Genomic DNA, 19,873 nt, shown 5'->3' on the forward strand with positions numbered 1-19,873 from the left:
ACTCCTTTAAAGGATGTGTTTGGAATAATCGTAAACAAATTAGTATGCACTCCCAGTTTTCTAATATTTCCTGGATCCTTGGTCACTGAACTCCTTAATAAATTCATATTGATTAAAAGCAGACAGTAATTAATGATACTGCTTTCTCAAGATCTCAAAATAAAATTCCTCAAAGGGGTGGGCAGAATGGTTCATGAATGTCTTTCACCAAACCTCCCTAACTGCAACAAGTCAAGTGTAACTCTAGCAGAGGATCCAGAAAGCATAAAGGACTATTGTATTCCTCTAGAGAAGCACTGACTGGATTTATTTATTATGATATTATGTTTCTGGAGGCTTACAGTTTCCATTCTCAAGGCTTTTTCACTTCACCCACCACACACCTACTATTGCCATTCATTTATCTTCTTCAGGTCTTACTGGAGTATAAATAGTTGATTTACAAGGTTGTGATAATTCACTATTCCAGGAGCTTTTAAAAAAATATTTTTGGAGTTCTCGTCGTGGCGCAGTGGAAACGAATCCAACTAGGAACCATGAGATTGTGGGTTTGATCCCTGGCCTTGCTCAGTGGGTTAAGGATCCAGCATTGCCGTGAGCTGTGGTGTAGGTCGCAGACGCAGCTCAGATCTTATGTTGCTGTGGCTGTGGTGTAGGCCAGTGGCTACAGCTTTGATTAGACCCCTAGTCTGGGAACCTCCACTATGCCGCGGAGCGGCCCTAGGAAAGGCAAAAAGACTAAATAAATAAATAAATAAATAAAAATAAAAACAGCTTTACTGAGGTATAATTGACAAATAATAAACTGCCATATTTAAAGTATATGTTCTTAGATATGATATAAACCCATGAAATCACTACAACCTAAATAATGAATTCATATCCATTACTCCAAGTTTCCTCTTCTTGCTCCTTTGCAATTCCTCTATCCTGCCCGTTCATACCTCTCCATCCCTAGCCAACTATTGATCCAATAGTTGTCACAACAGATTAGTTTGAATTATCTAGAATGCATATATACACACCTATATTAAAAATTATTCAGTATGTCCATTTTTGTGTGCCTTGTTTCACTCAGCACAAATATTCTGAGGTTCATCAACACTGCATGTATCAACAGTTTATTACTTTTTACAAATGAGAAGTGTTCCATTGTATAAACATACCACAATTTGCTTATCCATTAACCTGTTGATAGACATTTAGGTTGTTCTCAGTATGGGGGCTATTACAGATAAAGCTGCTCTGAGACTTTGAGTGCAAGTTTCTGTAGGGATATGTTTTCATTTATCCAGATCTAATAACTAAGAGTAGAATGGTTAAGTCATATTACAGGTATTTTCCCAAAGTGGATGAACCATTTTACATTCTCAGAAGCAACGTATGAAAGATTTGGCATAGCAATTTCACATGATTTTTAATTTGTTTCTCTAATGACTAATGATGTTGAACATATTTTTCTATGCTTATTTGCCATTCATTTATCTTAAGTCTTACCGGAGTATAGTTGATTTACAAGGTTGTGATAATTCACTTTTCTTCAGCGAAGTGTCTATACAAGTCTTTGCACATGTTTCTAGTTGGGTGATTTGTTTCCTCATTATTGCGTTTTGAGCTTTATACACTGTGGTTGCAAGTCCTTTATCAGCTAAATGTCTTAGATATTTTTACCACTTAGGTTTGATTTTTCATCCTTTTAATGATATCTTTCAAAGATTATAATTTTTAACACTGATGAAATTCAATTTATCACTTTTTTAATGGGGCTAGGCTTTTAGTGAGGTATATAATGAGCTATGCCTGACATAAAGTCACTCTGTTTTCTTCCAGAAATTTTATTGATTTCAGTATCACATTTAAACCTATGACACATTTTGACTTAATTTTTGGATATGGTGGGACATATGGATCAAAATCATTTTTTTTCATTTGAATATCTAACTGTCCAAGCAGCATTTGCCTAAAAGACTCCACTGAATTACCTATGCATCTCTGTTGATTTGTGTGTGTCTGTTATGGAGTTCTCTGTCAATCTTTATACCAAACTCTTTTGATTACCAAAGCTTGATAATAAATTTGAAACCAGGTAGTGTAAGTCTCCAAATCTGCTCTTTTCAGAATGTGCTTTAGCTACTCTAGATCATTTGTATTTTCTTATGAATTTTAGAATCAGCTTCTCAATTTTTCAAAATTCCTCCATGATTTCTATCAGGATTTTGTTGAATCTACAAATGAATTTGGAGAGAAGAGACATCCCACAACACTGAGTCTTCTAATCAAAGTACATATTGTATCTTTCCCATTATTTATGTCTTCATTAGTTTTGCTCAGCAACACTATATGGTTTCAGTATACAGATCTTGTGCAACTTTTGTCAAAATATTTATCTGAGTATTTCATAGTGTTTATGGTATTGTATACAATATTGTTTTTAATTTAGACTTTCATTTGTTCTCTGCTAGGTACAGAAATGCAATTGACATATGTACACTGATAATGTATCTTGCTAATAAACTTATTTTCTACATTTGCAATGATGTCATCTGCAGACTTCCTTTCCAATCTGTAAGTCTTTCATTTATTATTCTGTTGATCTAGTTAGAACCAAAGTTGCCCTTGCTTTGTACTGATGTTACAGTGAAGGAATTCAGTTTTTCATCAAGTGTAACGTTGGCTATAGATTTTTTGGAAATGCCCCTTTATCACATTGAGGAAGATCTCTTTTACTCTCTAGTTTGTTGACAGTTTGTTTCAGGAATAGATTCTGGATTTTGTCAAGTGTTTTTTCTGCATCAATTTGGATAAGTGTATGATTTTTAAAAAGTTGTTAATATGGTGAGTTACACTGATTTTTTATTCTGGGATAAATGTCCTGGGATAAATCCCAATTGTTTATTATATATACTCTTTCAACAATTTTGCTAAAATTATGTTGAGAAATTTTGCATCATGAAAAATATCTGCATACTATTTTCTTTTCTTGAAATGTTTTCCAGTTTCGGAATCAAGGTAATTTTTATAGAAATTAGACTTGGGGAGCTTTAACTCTTGTTCCTTTTCTAGAATCATCTGCATAGAATTGGTATTATTTCCTTCTTAAATGTTCAGTAGAATTTACCAATGATGCTGAGTCAGGGTTTTTCTTTATAATAAGGTTTGTAACTACAGATCCAGTTTCCTTAATTGATATGTCTTTAACTTCTTGGATGAACTTGGTTGCATCTTTCAAGAAACTGCTCACTTTCTTTTCATTAGCCTGGAGTTGTTCTTGGTGTTGCCTCACTATTCACGTATTATCAGTAAAATCTGTAGGATGTTACCTCTCACATTGTTGATACTGACCATCTGTGTTTTTATTTTCATTAACAGTGTGGACAGAGGTTTATTGACTTTATCGATCTTTTCAATGAACCAACTTCTGGTTTCAATGATGTTCTCACTTCTTCTGTTTGCTACTTCATTTATTTTTTACTCTGAACTTTATTATTTCCTTTCTTCCGTTCACCTCTGGTTTAATTTGCTCTTCTTTTTAAAATTTTTTAATGAAGCAGCTGAGGTCATTGATTTGAGACCTCTTTTCTTCTAATGCAGACATTGAGAGCTAGAATATTCCTTTTAAGTACTTCTTCAGTGACACCCCACAAATTCTCATATATTGTTTTCTTTTTCACTCGTTCAAAATGCTTTCTTAATTTCCTTCTTGATTTCTTCTTTGATCCATGGCACGGTTTCTGAATGGGTATTTTCCAGAGATTTTTCTTTTACTGTTTTGTAATTTAATTCCATTGTGGACTGAGAAGACATCCTGCATACAGTTTAAGGAATCAGTCCAGTGATGCCTGGGTTCCCTCTGCCCACAGCACAGCCTGGAAAAACTATCTCAAGGAGCAAGTGGCAAAATCTCAGAGTCCTTTCAAGGATCACTATCTGTTGTTACTTGATGTCTAATATATTGAAACCCATTCTTTCATATATTTTATTCTGTCTTTCAGGTTCTTCTCAGGCAGGAGGGTTGATCTAATTTCTGTCAGTCCAACCTGGCTAGAAACAGACATCTCAATTTTGTTGTTAGAGGTTTTGAATACATCTTTCAGCCAGATCATATCCATAAAGAAACTCTGGGTTTAAACATTCAGACGTATAATCATAATTATATACCAAAAAGATTCCCCTAGCCCAGAAAACAAAAGAATATAAAAATAGCAAGGTACATGGAATCATGTACCTTGTCATCAAACTTAATTGATAACATTTCTCAAGAGTAGAAATACATTACTTAAAAATTTTTTTTATTATTTTTCAAGATTTTTATTTTTTACTTTAGAGTTGATTTACAGTGTTCTGTCAATTTCTACTGTACAGCAAAGTGACCCAGTCATTCATACATATATGTGTGTGTGTGTGTATGTGTGTGTTTGTGTGTGTATTCTTTTTCTCACACTATCCTCCATCATGTTCCATCACAAGTGACTAGATACAGGGCAATTTTGGATTTCACTCAAAATAAAGCTGTAGTTAAGTGTGTGAGATCTGAGGTTATACCACCGTATTCAAATCCTACTTTCTCCACTTAATAGCTGAGGGAATTTCAGAGAACGGTTTTACCTCCTTGTGATCTCGTTTGTAGTAAGACATTTAAAATGATATCTTTGGGTTGCTGTAAGTATTAATTCCCCTAAAGCACTTACCATAATCCCCAACATTACATAATTTCCATTTCAAATTAATACTAATTTAATTTATGCATAAATAAATCATAATCTGACTGAAGGCACTATAGATTCACTGCTATTACCTACCCCACATGCAATGAGTCCTCCTGAATGGTGGTTTCTGCCTTCATCCTCTCCAACCTCTGCTCCTTTTTGTTTACCACTGACCTTTATAGAGAACTCCTTTCAAGTTTAGAAGTCCTTCATAATCCCTCTCCCCAGAGCCTACCGAACAGAGGGCAGCCCCTTGACTTTGGCATTCCAGACTTGTGTATGTTAAGGACCAAGTCTGTTTCTCCAGCCTCATCCTCTACTCTTCCCTTTCCCTGCTTCTTAGAGCCATAGTGACGATTACGCATCTAAGAAAATTTCAGGACCTCTTTTATGCCTGTACTTTTTTCCATTCTATTTCTTCTACTTGGAACGGCTATGTTTATACAGTCACACACATGGCCTGCCTTTTATATACTGCACACTGTGTGGGGCAGAGGGAATACCTCGTCAATTTAAGATTAAAATCTTTGTTCTTAAATGGCTTACAGCCAAGAAAGTGAGCAGTCACAATCCAATGATGAAGAGAGTTATTCTAGAGGAATGGGATACATGACAGGTATAGTAAAAGAAGAGTGTGTCTAATGTTTGCATGAAGAGTAAGGTAAGGCAGAGGTAGATGCTGGTTAAGAAAAGCTTCACAGAGAAACTGGTCTCTGGACTGTCAGAAGACCTCTCTGACTTACGTCCATGAGATATGCAAAGCCCATTCATTACAAGTGCCCTGATGAAATACACTTAACGTATATATTAGCTACTCTGAAATGCTTGGGACAGGACCTTGCCCATAGGACAGGGGGAGACTAAGACGAAAGAGATCAGTGAAACAGTAACTACTATTAGTAACATTGGTATTTACAGTAGAAACATGTCAAGACAAGATGGGCAGGGTCTAAAAATTCAACTTCAAGCATGCAAGGTAGTGATGATGATATATTTTTCGTCTGATCTGTATTATCATAGAAATCCAAACAAATTAAAATAGTGAAACTGACATTGGTCACAGCTGATGCACTATGACCTGAAAGACATTCCCAGTGATGCTGAAACAATCTCCCTCATCCATAAAGACAATTTAGTCTAAGAAAGCTTATCATGTCCTGGCTTTATCTTTCATAATTATGGCTTATTATTTATTAGGCTCTGTGCCAGACACTGGCTAGGTATTTTATCTATCACTTAATTCGCATGCCAAGAATGTGAGCCACTATTAAAATATGCTATTTATTCTGAGTTCTTACATTCTCAATAAAAACAGCATTAAACTTTATTAGTAGAACTTTAATTGTTGACAAAAATCCTTTTATTCCATAAATGAAATTCCATTTCTGAATATTTCATTGTTATATTTTGATAATTGCATCATTCAGTTAAAAGAGATTAGCATCGATAATTATCGTTTATTGGGAACCAGGTATTATAATATTAAGCCTCAAAAATAATTCAAGGTTGACACAGTAGACACCTATTACATATGCAGAAAAAAAAAACAGAGAAGGCAATCATATTTCCAAGATCACACAGGTCTTAATATTAAATTTGGAATTCTGGCTTATACCTTGTGTTCCTGAAGCACCGCAAATATCATTTAGTAGATGTCTATCATGTGCCAGGCACTCTGCCCATTATGTGTCAGGAGCTTAACACAGTATTGCTTTTAATCTTGCCAACAACTCTATGAAGTAATTTCAGGTCCATAGCCCTTTATCTGAAACCCTTGGAGACAGGTGTTATTTAAGAACTTTTAGCATTTGACATTTTTGAAAAATACGATGATATAACATAAATCCCTCATGCCACACATGCAAATTTTATGTATTGCTTTTGGCTAAATCCTATGTAACAACTTGGCATTATATTTAACTGGTGTGTGTATGTGTGGGCAGCAGCATCACCCAGCGTCCATACTAGTTAAATCTCTAATGTCTTTGGGTCTGATGTTGAAATAGATCAACAGGACAACATTGATGGAGTTTCACAAATATACGATACTCGAATATTTTTATTTTGTACTGCAAGTTTCCCTCCTCTAGGTAGATAAACCAAAAGCAAACAAAGAAATACATAAATAAGGGCACTTAGAGCTGGAATAAATGAAGACACTCACTAGTTTAAATCAAAGGAGTTTTTTCCTTTTAAAAAAGAAGCATCAGGGTCTAACAGGCTGCTGACACATTCAGTTTCACGGCATGGATCTAAAGAGTAAAGGCTTATATAGAAGAGAGAGGAGTGGGCAGCCTGGGCTCTCCCAGCTGAGATCAATCAATGAACTGATTTTCTCCCAAACTTGGGTCTGTCCTGTATGGCCCAGCACCTCCACTCTGGGTTCTAGTTTTGTATCTCCATTTGCTATCATTCTTCATTCTATTCTTCTTTTCTTTTCACTTTTCACTGCCTGCTTTTTCTCTCATTTTCCTTCCCTTGTGTTCTTAATGGCATTCAAGATAAGGATGTCATCTGAGCTACTGCCAAAAAGTGAAGTTCCCACAGATCTTTTGCTATTTCTCTGATGCCCATTTAAGGCTAAGTTTAGTTTAGAGAGTGCAAGGTTATAAAATGTTCTTAACGGCCTCAGGAGTGCAGAACTGTGTGTGTGTGGTGGTGGTGGGGTGCGTGTGTGGGCATGTGGGAGTGTATGAGTTTGACATCTGTGGTTGGTATCCTTCTCTCTCTGTTCCTTATAATTTCATTCTCATTAAATCTTCTGAGGGCAAGAAAGAGGGGGATGTGTTATTTCTATAAAACAGCATTAGCAACTGTGGTAACTGGTATTTAATGATGGAGTTTAAATAATATTATTTAGCTTAAGATTCCATCATGCTGCATCTTATAACACTAATAAACAAGAATTAGTCCAATGCTGTTTTTCCCATTACAATGGGTTGCTTTTTTCATTCAGAATAACTGCAAGAAGACCTCTGTGATTCTCCCTTAATCAGGAATGACTTCAGAACTCTTTCAAAAATTTGTTCCTACTCTTATTACAGCATTTACTGTGCTGCATTTTAATGGTTAAGTAGATGACCAGTTCTCTTCTTTTAATAGATAATTGCTTCTTATTAAGAGGGAGTATAAATTGAGCTCCAAGTATCTGGCCTAATACTCCTAACTACTCAATAGATATGTGATAAAAATTTATAAATAAATTTATTTGAGTTATCCCCTGTATATTCTAACTTGTGATTAAAAAGGTTAAAGAAATGCAATTCCAACAGCACTAGGAAAAAATTATAAATATAAGATTTGGGAATGGTACAGATGTTTTAAACGCACTAACAAAGGAATAAATCTTAAGCCTTTAAGAGAGAAATTAACAGAACATATGAAAAGCTTTAAATTTTCACATATTCACTACTGAGCAATTACATTTCTAGGATATATCCTAAGAAAAAAAATCAAAGATACAGATGTATCTACATAGATTTTTATCACAGCTTTGCTAAAATACAAACAAACCAACAAAACAAAAGAAAATCTGAAAATGACCTTAAATGTTAAATGTTAACTACTAATAAATATAATTATGGAAGGCAGCTATATCACCATAACTGAGTTGAAGGTCTGGAATCAGACCATTTGAGATCCTCCTCTTGTTCTAATATCCCTAATGCTACCGTAAGTTTGAAGTGGGCAGAATTTTTTTTCATCTGTGAGAAAGAGAAAATAACTTTACAAACATCATATGGTTGTTTAGAATGCAGAGGCCTGGCCCTCATTACTACAACATGCAGTGTAACCACTACAGTTCATAATCTAATATAATGGAGTTCATAACCCAAAGGGACAAGCAGAATATAAGTACATTTCTTGTTACAAAACATTCAAGTTCCACTAAGAGTGGAAGGATCCCATTCTTTGTTGGCAATATAAGCATAGTAGAATCAAAAAGACTCAAAGTATAACCCAAATATTAGAAGTCACTAGTTCTGACTGGAGAAAAATCATAAATAATAGACTTTCTTGTTTTCCCTTGTCTTATTTTCCACATTATCTTGCCATAACATGTTACCTCTAGGTAAGAAAGTTACAATGGGAAGAATTTTTTCCTAATTAGTACTGCCTATATGTTTCTAAGAAGTATCAGATCCACTGTGTATAGGATTCTGCAGAATTCCAGCTTGTTCTCTCACCACACTTCCCTGAATGCCTGGTCACACTATTAAGTTACCCATCCTGCATACTTTGTAACAAACTCCAAGACCATGGAATTAATGTTGATTAATAAATGTACAGACTACCTCTAAACAATTTTGGCTCTGGGCTACATAATTTCCAGAATTCTGGAAAACTTTGATTTGCCTATCTCCAGTCTTGTTCTTAGAGAATCTGGATAAAGTTTCAGCAGGTTTATTCACAGTCATGGTTACTTTACTGACTGAAACGTGGAGGGATGAACACAAATGTACAGAAGAATTCAAGAGCTTTTCTTCAGACTTCAAGGTGCCATCATACAAACCTGAGAGAGAAGTTATAACTGATGCCTTTAGAGAAGTTCCCATCATCAAGTTTCCACTGAATTAGATAGTAAGAGATGTGCTATACATCTGTTAAATGCCACGGAGGCAGGTGCTTAACAATGCAGGGTTTGAACAATCAGGACCCTGACAACGAAATACTGCCTCACGATGGAGTGAGTGAGTGAGCATCCTGTGACTAGGAGTATTCAAGCAGAAGCTGAACGACTCTTCAGCATGCTTCTAGACACTGAGTTCCTGCATTAATTTTATGAAAGTTACTCTGAAGGGAAATCTGTTATTTTTCTTTTTACATAAATTGTGTGAAAGTTCAGATTTTATAAACTGTAAAATCTGAAACTTGATCTCACTTTTATTCCTAATGCAGATTCAGATGAACAAAAGGAATTTTTCTCAAAAATGTCAATAAGTTAAAAAGTAAATTTCTAGCCCTTTTTTTTTTTTTTTGGTCTTTTCTAGGGCTGTACCCATAGCATATGGAGGTTCCCAGGTGCAGTCACCAGCCTGTGCCAGAGCCACAGCAACACAGTATCCGAGCCGCGTCTGTGACCTACACCATAGCTCACAGCGACATGGGATCCTTAACCCAATGAGCAAGGCCAGGGATCGAACCCACAAACTAGTCAATTTGGTTCCGCTGTGCCACTGCAGGAACTCCCCCAACCCTCCTTTTTAAAGATACCATTTACTGAAAGATGTACATTGTGAAGGAAAGGTCACTAAGCATAAGGATGTTTGACATTTTGCTAAATTTACACACTTTTAAAAAAAGAAGTCATGTTTATTTAATAATAAACAATTTATAGTAGTAATTTATGTATAATTTAAAAGGGTCTAGGATAACTTTTTAACAGATTGTCCTTATATAAGCTTCAAAGAAAAGTCAATTACAAAATACAACTTTGGGAGTTCCCATTGTGGCTCAGCAGAAACAAACTCCCTCAGTGGGTTAAGGATCTGGCGTTGCCGTGAGCTGCGGTGTAGCTCCCAGATGTGGCTCGGATTCCACATTGCTGTGGCTGTGGTGTAGGCTGGCAGCTGTAGCTCTGATTCGGTCCCTAGCCTGAGAACTCCCACATGCTGCGGGTGCAGCCCTAAAAAGCAAAAAAACCACTTCAACCATCATTTAAGGTAAAGAAGCTGACTGAAACAGGGACCTTGGGCAGGTCACGTTTATAACCAAGTAATCACTGTATTTAGTTCAGAAATCCCTTAGGTAAAGTCATTTCTTGCTTGCCTACCTGCTCTGAATTTCTACTGATAAATAATAAGGTACATTTCAAATGTTGGAAGAAAAAAACACTGAGTCTTGATATTATAAGATGATTAATTACATCTCTAAGTATCCTCAAGTGCATATTTGGTACAATATTTATCGTTTTGCACATGCCATCTGTTTGGAGAGAGAAGCAAAAAGAATTGAATATCTTCATGTACCTCGAACACAGCTAGCTGTCTACATTTTATAATCAGCATGGGGCCACAGAAACTCTCCCTTTAACGATAAGGATAAAAGGTCATTGTACATATCAGCAAGAGTAAGGAGAGAAGGTCACAAGGTTCAACTTTCCCAGCACCAAGACTCAGGTTAAACACCACAATCGTGCCAGCCCTTAGTTACCACTCAGTCTGTTTCCAGTCTGGAAACCAGTCTGCCAGAAGCCCAGAGAGCTGGAAAAGCTGCCGTGTTTATCATACAACTGATCCCAAGAGACCAATTTGAGGGGAAATTATATGTGTTCTACATTAAGACATAAAAGTTGCCCCTAATTCCACACAAGTCTTTTTTTTAGGAGAACAAAGCACATACATTTTAAAATTCAGTAACTGAAAAAGGCAATATGAAACTTAAATGTGCACTAAGTACATGGGTCTAATTCACTAACCTCAACATAGGTGAGTTATTCCCTATTTAGCAGCCAAGCAGACAGTATTTCTTGAGAAAAATGACAAACTTCACTTTCACTTGGATTAGCTATTAGACATTAAAGTTCAATTAAAAATATATTTTGAAAATGTGAAAGTTCATAGTTGTAAGAGTGGAAACTGATTACTCCCTTGACAGAAATGAAGTTTTGAATTTTCATCTGAAGATAAGCATTAAAAAAAAAGATTTTTAGGGAGTTCCCGTCATGGTTCAGTGGTTGGCGAATCTGACTAGGAACCATGAGGTTGAGGATTCAATTCCTGGCCTAGCTCAGTGGGTTAAGGATCCCGCGTTGCCATGAGCTGTGGTGTAGGTTGCAGACGCGGCTGGGATCCTGCGTTGCTGTGGCTGTGGTGTAGGCTGGCGGCTACAGCTCCGATTGGACCCCTAGCCTGGGAACTTCCATATGCTGTGGGAGCGGCCCAAGAAATGGCAAAAAGACAAAAAAAAAAAAAGGCCTTCAAACCAATTCATGAATTAATTTTGTAATTTTTCTGAAAACATGCTACTGTACATGTAAAATATTTATGTCTTTATCTAATTCCCATAAATTTAGTAAGGACTAACAAACTCAATGAGTGAATATCTGTGGCAGAATAATGACATAATCCCTAGAAACCTCTGAGTCAAAACTACCCAATTCCTTTTCCAGTTAGGAACTGAACTTGAAATTTGTTTCAGGAGGCAAGAGCTGCAAAGTTTACATGATCTCCAGAAAAATGAACATCTCCACCACTTATAACTATGTTTGAAATTTTAAATTTAACTATTTTCCATTCTATGGTGTATAAATAAACTTAACATCATCTCAGAAATTTATTATCAACAGCTTATCATTTTATGCTAACATGTCATAATTAATTTTCTTCCCAAAATAAAAGCATCTGGTGAAGACATTTAAATTTGTCCTAAGTATAACTCTAAACTGTCATCTGTGGAATGTACTGTAGTCCCAAGAAATTTCAATTACTTTAAGAATAATTATAAATATCTTAATGTACATACACATACAAGTGTACGTTAAAAGGCTACATACATCTTACTTTTCAGACTTTACTATATAATTCAAATTTCTCAATTTCTTCTCAAGATTTAACCTGAATACCAGGATTAACTTTCTGTCAATGTTAATGAATATAATTTTTAAAACAGAGGGTTTCTTTGCAATTCTAAGCCTCTATACATATACAAACCATCATCACTACTTATCTGTAATATTTCAATGACTTATCTTCATATAATCAAATTTTCACAACAGAGAAAGCACTATACAACTTTAGATGCTATGACAAGCCCTTGGAAAATAAACTGAGTATGTACGTAATTATGAATGATTACATAGTAACATTTTAGTTTAAGCTTCTTTACTTTTATGGTTCAGTGCTAAATAGTTATTTAGCACATTTTATAAAGTTAATCCTTCTTTGTTAGGCCCTTTTGCTGTCAGAACATTATTAATATTTCACTTATTGCATCAACACTGGGGGTTTTCAGTAGTCCATAGGTCATGTTATTTAAATTATGGTAAACTGGTTTCATATCGGTTTGACTGACCATTTATGTGGATAAAGTAGATGCCTATCCAGTACTCACTCCCCTACCCATTTTCTCCTAACCCAACTCAACTCCTACAAAACTCTCCCTTCCAGGTGACTTTGGGGAGGCCTTCGCCAATTACAGCTCCAAAGAAAGGTCCTAATAAGTCTACATAGAACATATGAATACCATTCCTCTTACACAGACAGGTTCAAAAACTCAAGCTCAAGACAGTTTATTGGCACGTGGTTAGAGAAAATGTTTTCTCTCTAGATGTGAACAGGAAAGCATGCTGCCTCAACTACTGCTGGTAATCATTTTAAAACCAAAAAGAGCTCCAGTGTAGGGCAAAAGAGACACACAAAGGAAAGCAGGGCCAAGAGAAAAAGAACAACAGAATGAAAGCCTCGATCATGTCCTACCTGAAGCCCACGAACTCTGGACTTTTTGTTATGCAATGTGATACATTTCCTTATTGGTTACAGCAATTTATTTCTGCTTTCTGTTGGTTTTGCAAAGAAGATTATGATATCTTTTTTTTTAAAACAGAGGTGGCACTCCCAACAGTGATTCCCAATTTGAATTAACTCCAAATTATTAGAATTTGCCATCAGTCATTCACTCAAAACTACCCTAGAGCCACAGTGCAAGAGCTGGCCTCCTGAACTGAGGTTACTCTGGTGGAAAAAACTGAGACATTTCAGCTGCTATTAGCTGTATCTCAAAATCTGACCATTCAAGTTACAGACATAATCAAAGACGAATGAAAATATTATTTCATTAGAAAAATTTTCATTGGATAAAAAAATTACATATGTTTACAATAAAATAGGCTCCTCCAAAGGGAGGCTCTCATTTCTCTTTTCTTACCTCTTTCACACTGTGGACCAGTGAATCCATAAACACAAGCACAGCGGTTGGGTCCAATACAACGTCCACCATTCTGACATCCATTTTCACAGACAGCTGCACGCAAACACAGCAAGAAGCTCATTATACAATGAACATCCAAGTACAATGTAGTAGTATCGAAATGCAGCCAAGAATGGATCCTACCTCTAACATACATGTCATAGTTCACGTCATGCATTTAAGTAAATATATTTCAGCATATATTGAGACAAAAACCTACACAATCTGTGCAAATTGCATTGTTATGCAAGCATTTGGTAAAAGTTTCTTTTTTTTTTTTAAATCAGAATCACAAGTATTGGCGGATCTAAGGCTCATACAGCTGAGGATGCTTAATCCTCTACTTCAGTTCTGTTAACCTTAAAATCTATTTTAATAGGTAAAAGGTGATTCAAATATGGGGAACTGTAAGAAAAAGGATTCAGACTCTAGAGAGCAGAGCGAGGGAGGAAAAAAGCAGGGGAAAATGTGATATGAAGAAATAAAGAGGACAGAGCAATTTTTAAAAAACCAATGAAAAGGATGCTCAAAAAAGAAGGCAGAATAAGAAAAAGGCAAAACTAACATGAAAAGTGGGGGAGGGGATACCAACCATTCAGCAATAAAATACCAAGGAGAAGTAACCAATATGTCAAGAGCAGATAGAGGTTATAGAAGGAAAGAAAGAGGAAAAAGCTCACATTGTCAACATAATAGGTTCTTCCATATAAAATTAACCCACAAAACTTGTAAGTAATGATGACAAACACCTGTGGCACACACTTTCACTCCGATGGACCTGTGGTGACAGGAAGCCTGGGGGACCAGAGGGAGCCAGTGAGTCAGAAAGGAAACCAAACAGTTTCCCTCTCCCCACTTCACCTCCCAGCGGTGTAAACTCAGCTCAGCAGCCAGGATGCCAGACAAGAAAGTGTCCTAAAAAATCGCTCTTCAGATTATTGAAAAGTGAGTATTTCCATGAAGCATCCTGAAGACAGCTGAATTCAAGAATCACACATCCCCTTCAAGAGAAAATACCAATGCAAAAGCTTGTGTCCCAACCCACCCACCTCTTAAACAGAAACATTCTGTCCTCACAGAAGTAGAGGAGGATCCCACGGATCCCACGCTATGACCTGCGCCTCCTAAAGAGGGCTTCAGATATGTGTGCTCCAACTGAGTTCCGTATCAAAAATGGGAAGCTCCCTAAATAAGCAGATACCTAAAATGCAATAGGGTTGCTATTTCCTTACCAGGGACAGGCCACTAGGATTACCTACCATCATCCTGAGCACACAGAATGGCTTCTGTTCTGCTCACAGAAGCAAGACCAAAGCACACTATGAAACAAGACACCTTCACCTTAAAGCATCAGGGTGCCAAGGGGCCCTAAAATGTTCTGTCCGAATCCTCCAAAGCAGGATTCTCTCTACATCTGCACACGAACACCTTCATAAGAACCACACTTTTCTGCTTCTTTACTGGCCCCAAGGTGAGTTCTACACAGATGTTCCAATTCATCACTGCCTTAAAAACACAGCTGGGCAGCAAGTTAGACGGATAAATATACAGGATAAAAGGGAATAAAGGTCCTAAGAAGCATGAAAAATCTGTCGGAGAACTCCCAGGATGGGGTAATTTCACAGAAACAGCTGTCAGAAGTGAATACTCTGACTGCTAAAGATACCCTGCAAATGGGTAACTAATGAGATTAATTAAAATGTGAGGAATTTTCTTGAAATACTATCAAGCTGTACGAAATGAATGTCGCTTTCCTAGACAAGTTCTCTCATTCTACACACCCTGGCCTTTAGTGCGAGTGGGAGAAAGTAGCACTGCCACTCAGGATCATCCCTGCCTACACGGAGCGAGGGCTTCTCTCCTGGGGCTCCACACGGACTTCCAAACTTCAGGCAGGAGACTAGGGCTGGATAAACCTGGAGCATCTCCTGGAGGGAGCTCGGCCCGTCCACGTGAAAACCAGTCTAACCTGAACAGGTTAGACTATCAATGCCTCTCTTCTTGCTAATGTTTTTTAAAATTTGGACACCATAGTCTTATTCATAAAAAATTGTTGCTAACAGGCAACACGGCTCTTTTGTTACTGCAAATGAAATGAGCGATTTTTTAATTTCCAAGTTTTAATTTCTAATACAGTAAATATCGGCAGATATAACCCATTTAAGCAAAAGGTCTTCAGAATCTTCAGTAATTTAAGAAAGTAGCAAGGGTTCCTATGAAGAAGGATGAGACCCACTGACACAGCCGTTTGCTTCTAGTCTATTCCAAGAGAGGGAGCTCTTCCAGGAGAGGGACCACAGGGAGTCTGCCTCTGTATCCCCGTCACCTATTGTAGGGGTTGATGGACTGCAGGTTCTCAAAGAATCCTGCAATAGGTCAAAATCTTGCAGCATTTCCCCCACTTTCTTGGGAGGCAAAGTAATGCAGTGAAGAGGTAAAGAGTTCTGCTGCCCCCACACATCCCAACCACATCATCTTGCTGATTATCTCTGCTTCCCCGCCTGTAGAGCTAATAGTCCCTCCCCCATAGGAGTTTGAGGATTAAGTAAAATGGGGTAAAAACCAAAGTGCATGGTGGCTACACAGTAAGGTGTCCTACAAACCTTAATTCCCCTTCCTTTTTTTTTTTTTTTTTTTTTTTTTTTTTGCAGAGCATTTATATGAAGAGCAAGACCTGCTCTACAGCATACAAAGTTTACACCAAAGAGCAGGAGTCAAAGAAGAGAAGCAGGCGATATGGATAAAAGTGGATAAAAAGAAAAAAACAGAGGTCATTTTCCTTCTTTTGAATGAATTATGATGTAAGTTACTTTATATAATTTTTTTTTGGTAACACAACATAAAGGAACAGAAATTTACTTTTCAACTGGAGTTGTAAAGAAACTTGTATATACCTAAATTTCCACCACTGGAAAAAATGCTGAGCACTCAGAAAGAAAAAAAAAAAAATGCTTATATCTAGGATGGAACAAAGCAAAAGGCAGGGGAAAAAACAGACTATGGATAGAAATATGAACTGGTTTATTTTCTTTCTTTTTTTTTGTTTTGTTTTTTTGTCTTTTTGCCTTTTTCTAGGTCCACACCCACGGCATATGGAGATTTCCAGGCTAGGGGTCTAATTGGAGCTGTAGCTGCTGGCCTATGCCACAGCCACAGCAACGCCAGATCCGAGCCGCATCTGCAACGTACACCAAGGCTCACGGCAACATCAGATCCTTAACCCACTGAGCAAGGCCAGAGATCGAACCCGCAACCTCATGGTTCCTAGTCGGATTCGTTAACCACTGAGCCACAACGGGAACTCGTGCACTGGTTTCTTAACTGCCTACCACGATCTGGGGCAGAAGGGAGAAGCATACCCTGTTTCAAGTTGGTCAGCCTGTGAAAAAGAACCCTGATCATGACTGTAGAAGCCGGAATGTTTTTACAAGTGTCTGTTTTTATTAGACAGACTCCTGTACCACTCAATATAAGGGCAAACACTTGGACATAAGTCAAATCTCAGATGATCAGTGTTACTTCTACACAAACTTACCACATAAAAACAGATGCTAAATGAGGTTAAAATGTTAAAAAAAAAAAAAAAAAAGACGAATGAAACAAAAGCCTATTTTCTGACCAAGACAATTTCAATCTCTGCTCTTGGTGCTACCCTTTTCCTTTGTCTTTCAGCTTACCACACTCTGTTTTCCTCCTGTCTCACTGTCTATTCTTTCCCAGTTTTTGCTGGCTTCTCCTTCCTCTTCTGTACCTCAAAATGTTGGACAGCCATCAGGGCTCTGGCTTCAGCCCACTTCTCTTTTCTACCTGCACCAACCTCCTAGTGATCTTTGTCCAGGCCTATAATTAAAATATTAGTCATATAAAAATTCACTCTATATGCTACCTCTATCTCTGACCTCTCTCCCAAAAGCTGAGTTCATAGCTCGTTTCACTTGGAAGCTTAAGACACGGCTTCAACAACCAAATTCAAAACAGAGCTCTTGAGACGCCACGCTCTTAGCCCCTCCTGACCCCAGCCCAACCCACTCCCCACTCAGCCTCTGGCGCATCAAAAAATGGCATCACCATTCATCTCAGAGCTCGACCCAAATCTTCTAGTTGTCTTTATGGCTCTTCTCTCTTCTTTCAGTCTCATTCACCACACTCCTTCCATCAGTATCCACTCCCTTTCACAGATTCTACCTCCATTGCAAGCTTAATCCAAACACTCTTCATACCCTCAGTAACTACAGCACCATCCACCAGCACCACTGCACTAGCCTCCTAACCGGTCCTTTCATCTTCTCTCCTGCCTGTTCTACATTCCAGGTTCCACAGAACAGCCACAGTGATTTTTCTTTAATTTAATCAGGTAACACCAATGGCTGCCCATAATATGTAGGGTATGGTCCAAATTTCCTTCTTTGGCCTAGAAAGCCCTACACCTCTCTCTCTGAATTCACCTCCTGCCCTCACCTTCTTTCCTCATTTCAGCCACCAGTCTTCCTGTTTCCAAAATGCATGAAATCTGTTCCCACCCTAGATCCTCTGATTTTGCTTTTCCCTCTGGCTAGAGCACTTTCCTCAGAGACCTAAAAACACAGACTCAGGTCTGTGTTCAAAGCCACCTTCTCGGAGATTCCCTGACCAAAAAAAAAAAAAAAAAAAAAAAGCAGAGAAGTGCATATCCTGACCCAGGCTCTCTCCCCCTTACTCTGCTTTACTTCCGAGAACTTCTCATTACTTCAATTTGTATTAGACAGTTAACTTTTCACCTACTTGTTAACAGTCTTCCCCACCAGAATATAAGCTCTAGGACATTGGGCATCACAGATACACTCCCAGCACCTTGCAAAATGTGGGGCCCACGGTATTACTCAATAACACTGCCAAAGGAAAGAGTGCTTTCCAAAGAATGTTTTCTACATTTCTGGGAAAGGAGGTAAACAATTTTAATGTGTTCATAATCCTCATTTAAAAAAATAAAAAATGGGGAGTGCCCATCGTGGTGCAGTGGAAACAAATCTGACTAGGAACCATGAGGTTGCAGGTTCGATTCCAAGCCTCGATCAGTGGGTTAAAGATCCAGCATTGCTGTGAGCTGTGGTATAGGTCACAGATGTGGCTCGGATCCTGAGTTGCTGTGGCTCTGGGGTAGGCCGGTGGCTACAGCTCCGATTAGACCCCTAGCCTGGGAACCTCCATACGCTGCAGGTGAGGCCCTGAAAAAAAAAAAAAAGATAAAAACATAAAAAAACATTTCCAGGACTTTTCTGGGTTCACAAGCTGAAAATTGTTACATATGGTTCTTTACTGTCATACTTTCTCTGTATAAGGCAACTGCAAAGTATCTTCCTTAAACCTTTCTTGAGTTGACATGTACTAGTTATCACAGTCACCTTATTTGTTAGGACTAACGAATTTTTTTAAGTTACAGAACTTGCTTATACTATATGCTCTACTACCCCAAGTAAATATTACGCAAGAATAGTTTTGTCCCGTAAAATACCTACAGAACGATTTTTCAGATACACGATGCTCTTCTGACCCAGCGCTTTCTGCTTTCCTCTGAGTGAAAAGTTGGTAGCATCAGTATAGTTTGGAACAGGTGCAGAACAGAGAAGCACCTCATACAGGAAGGGAAACGATCTGCCATCGCCTCACTTCCCAGTTTCATGTGAAGAGCATGAAATCCCCTACTATTTGGAAAACACTCACCTAGAGTAATCCCCCGTGATAACTCACAATCCAGGAGCTACAATCCTTACATCCGTGATAAAAGGTTATTTACTGGTTATAACAGGATATTCTCCAGTGAGTGAAGATAATCCAGCTTTGCTGATTTAAAACTCCTTCCTTCACAATGACATACAATTTCTTAAAAAGTCATTTCATAGCCCTATACCACGGTATTAAATAATAAATACAGTTTAGCAAAGGAGAATTATAAGATGGACTCTCCTATGGCGAAAGTGGGGATATCCTAAAAAAGAGAGATCACTGCAAGTGTTACCATTTTTTCAGAAAGGTATTCATGTTTTATGGAGCTACGTAAAAGACATGCAAGTAAACATTTACTTGTGCTCAAAGCTGATAAAGCACTAGTAATATTCAAGATCAGTTCTCTAAAACTAATTTTTTTTTTCCCACTGTACAGCAAGGGGGTCAGGTTATCCTTACATGTATACATTACAATTACATTTTTTCCCCCACCCTTTGTTCTGTTGCAACATGAGTATCTAAAATTTTTAAAGAGCTAGAGAAAAATTATTCAGCTC

General features: G+C 37.6%; 1 protein-coding gene across 1 annotated transcript in view; it reads right to left on the minus strand.

The window, feature by feature from the left end:
• FBN2 (fibrillin 2) overlaps positions 1-19,873 on the minus strand; it is a 220,192-nt gene that overhangs the window by 189,933 nt on the left and 10,386 nt on the right. The window contains exon 5 of the mRNA XM_021084720.2: positions 13,572-13,667. Within this exon, the coding sequence (XP_020940379.2) occupies positions 13,572-13,667 (96 nt within the window). The remainder of the gene's footprint in view (positions 1-13,571; positions 13,668-19,873) is intronic.

The sequence above is a fragment of the Sus scrofa genome, chromosome 2, assembly GCF_054392235.1.
Source record: "Sus scrofa isolate SSC_HxYL_T2T_F1_AM1 chromosome 2, Sscrofa_HxYL_maternal_Yorkshire_Landrace_v2.0, whole genome shotgun sequence".
In the NCBI taxonomy this organism is placed as follows: Eukaryota; Metazoa; Chordata; class Mammalia; order Artiodactyla; family Suidae; genus Sus; species Sus scrofa.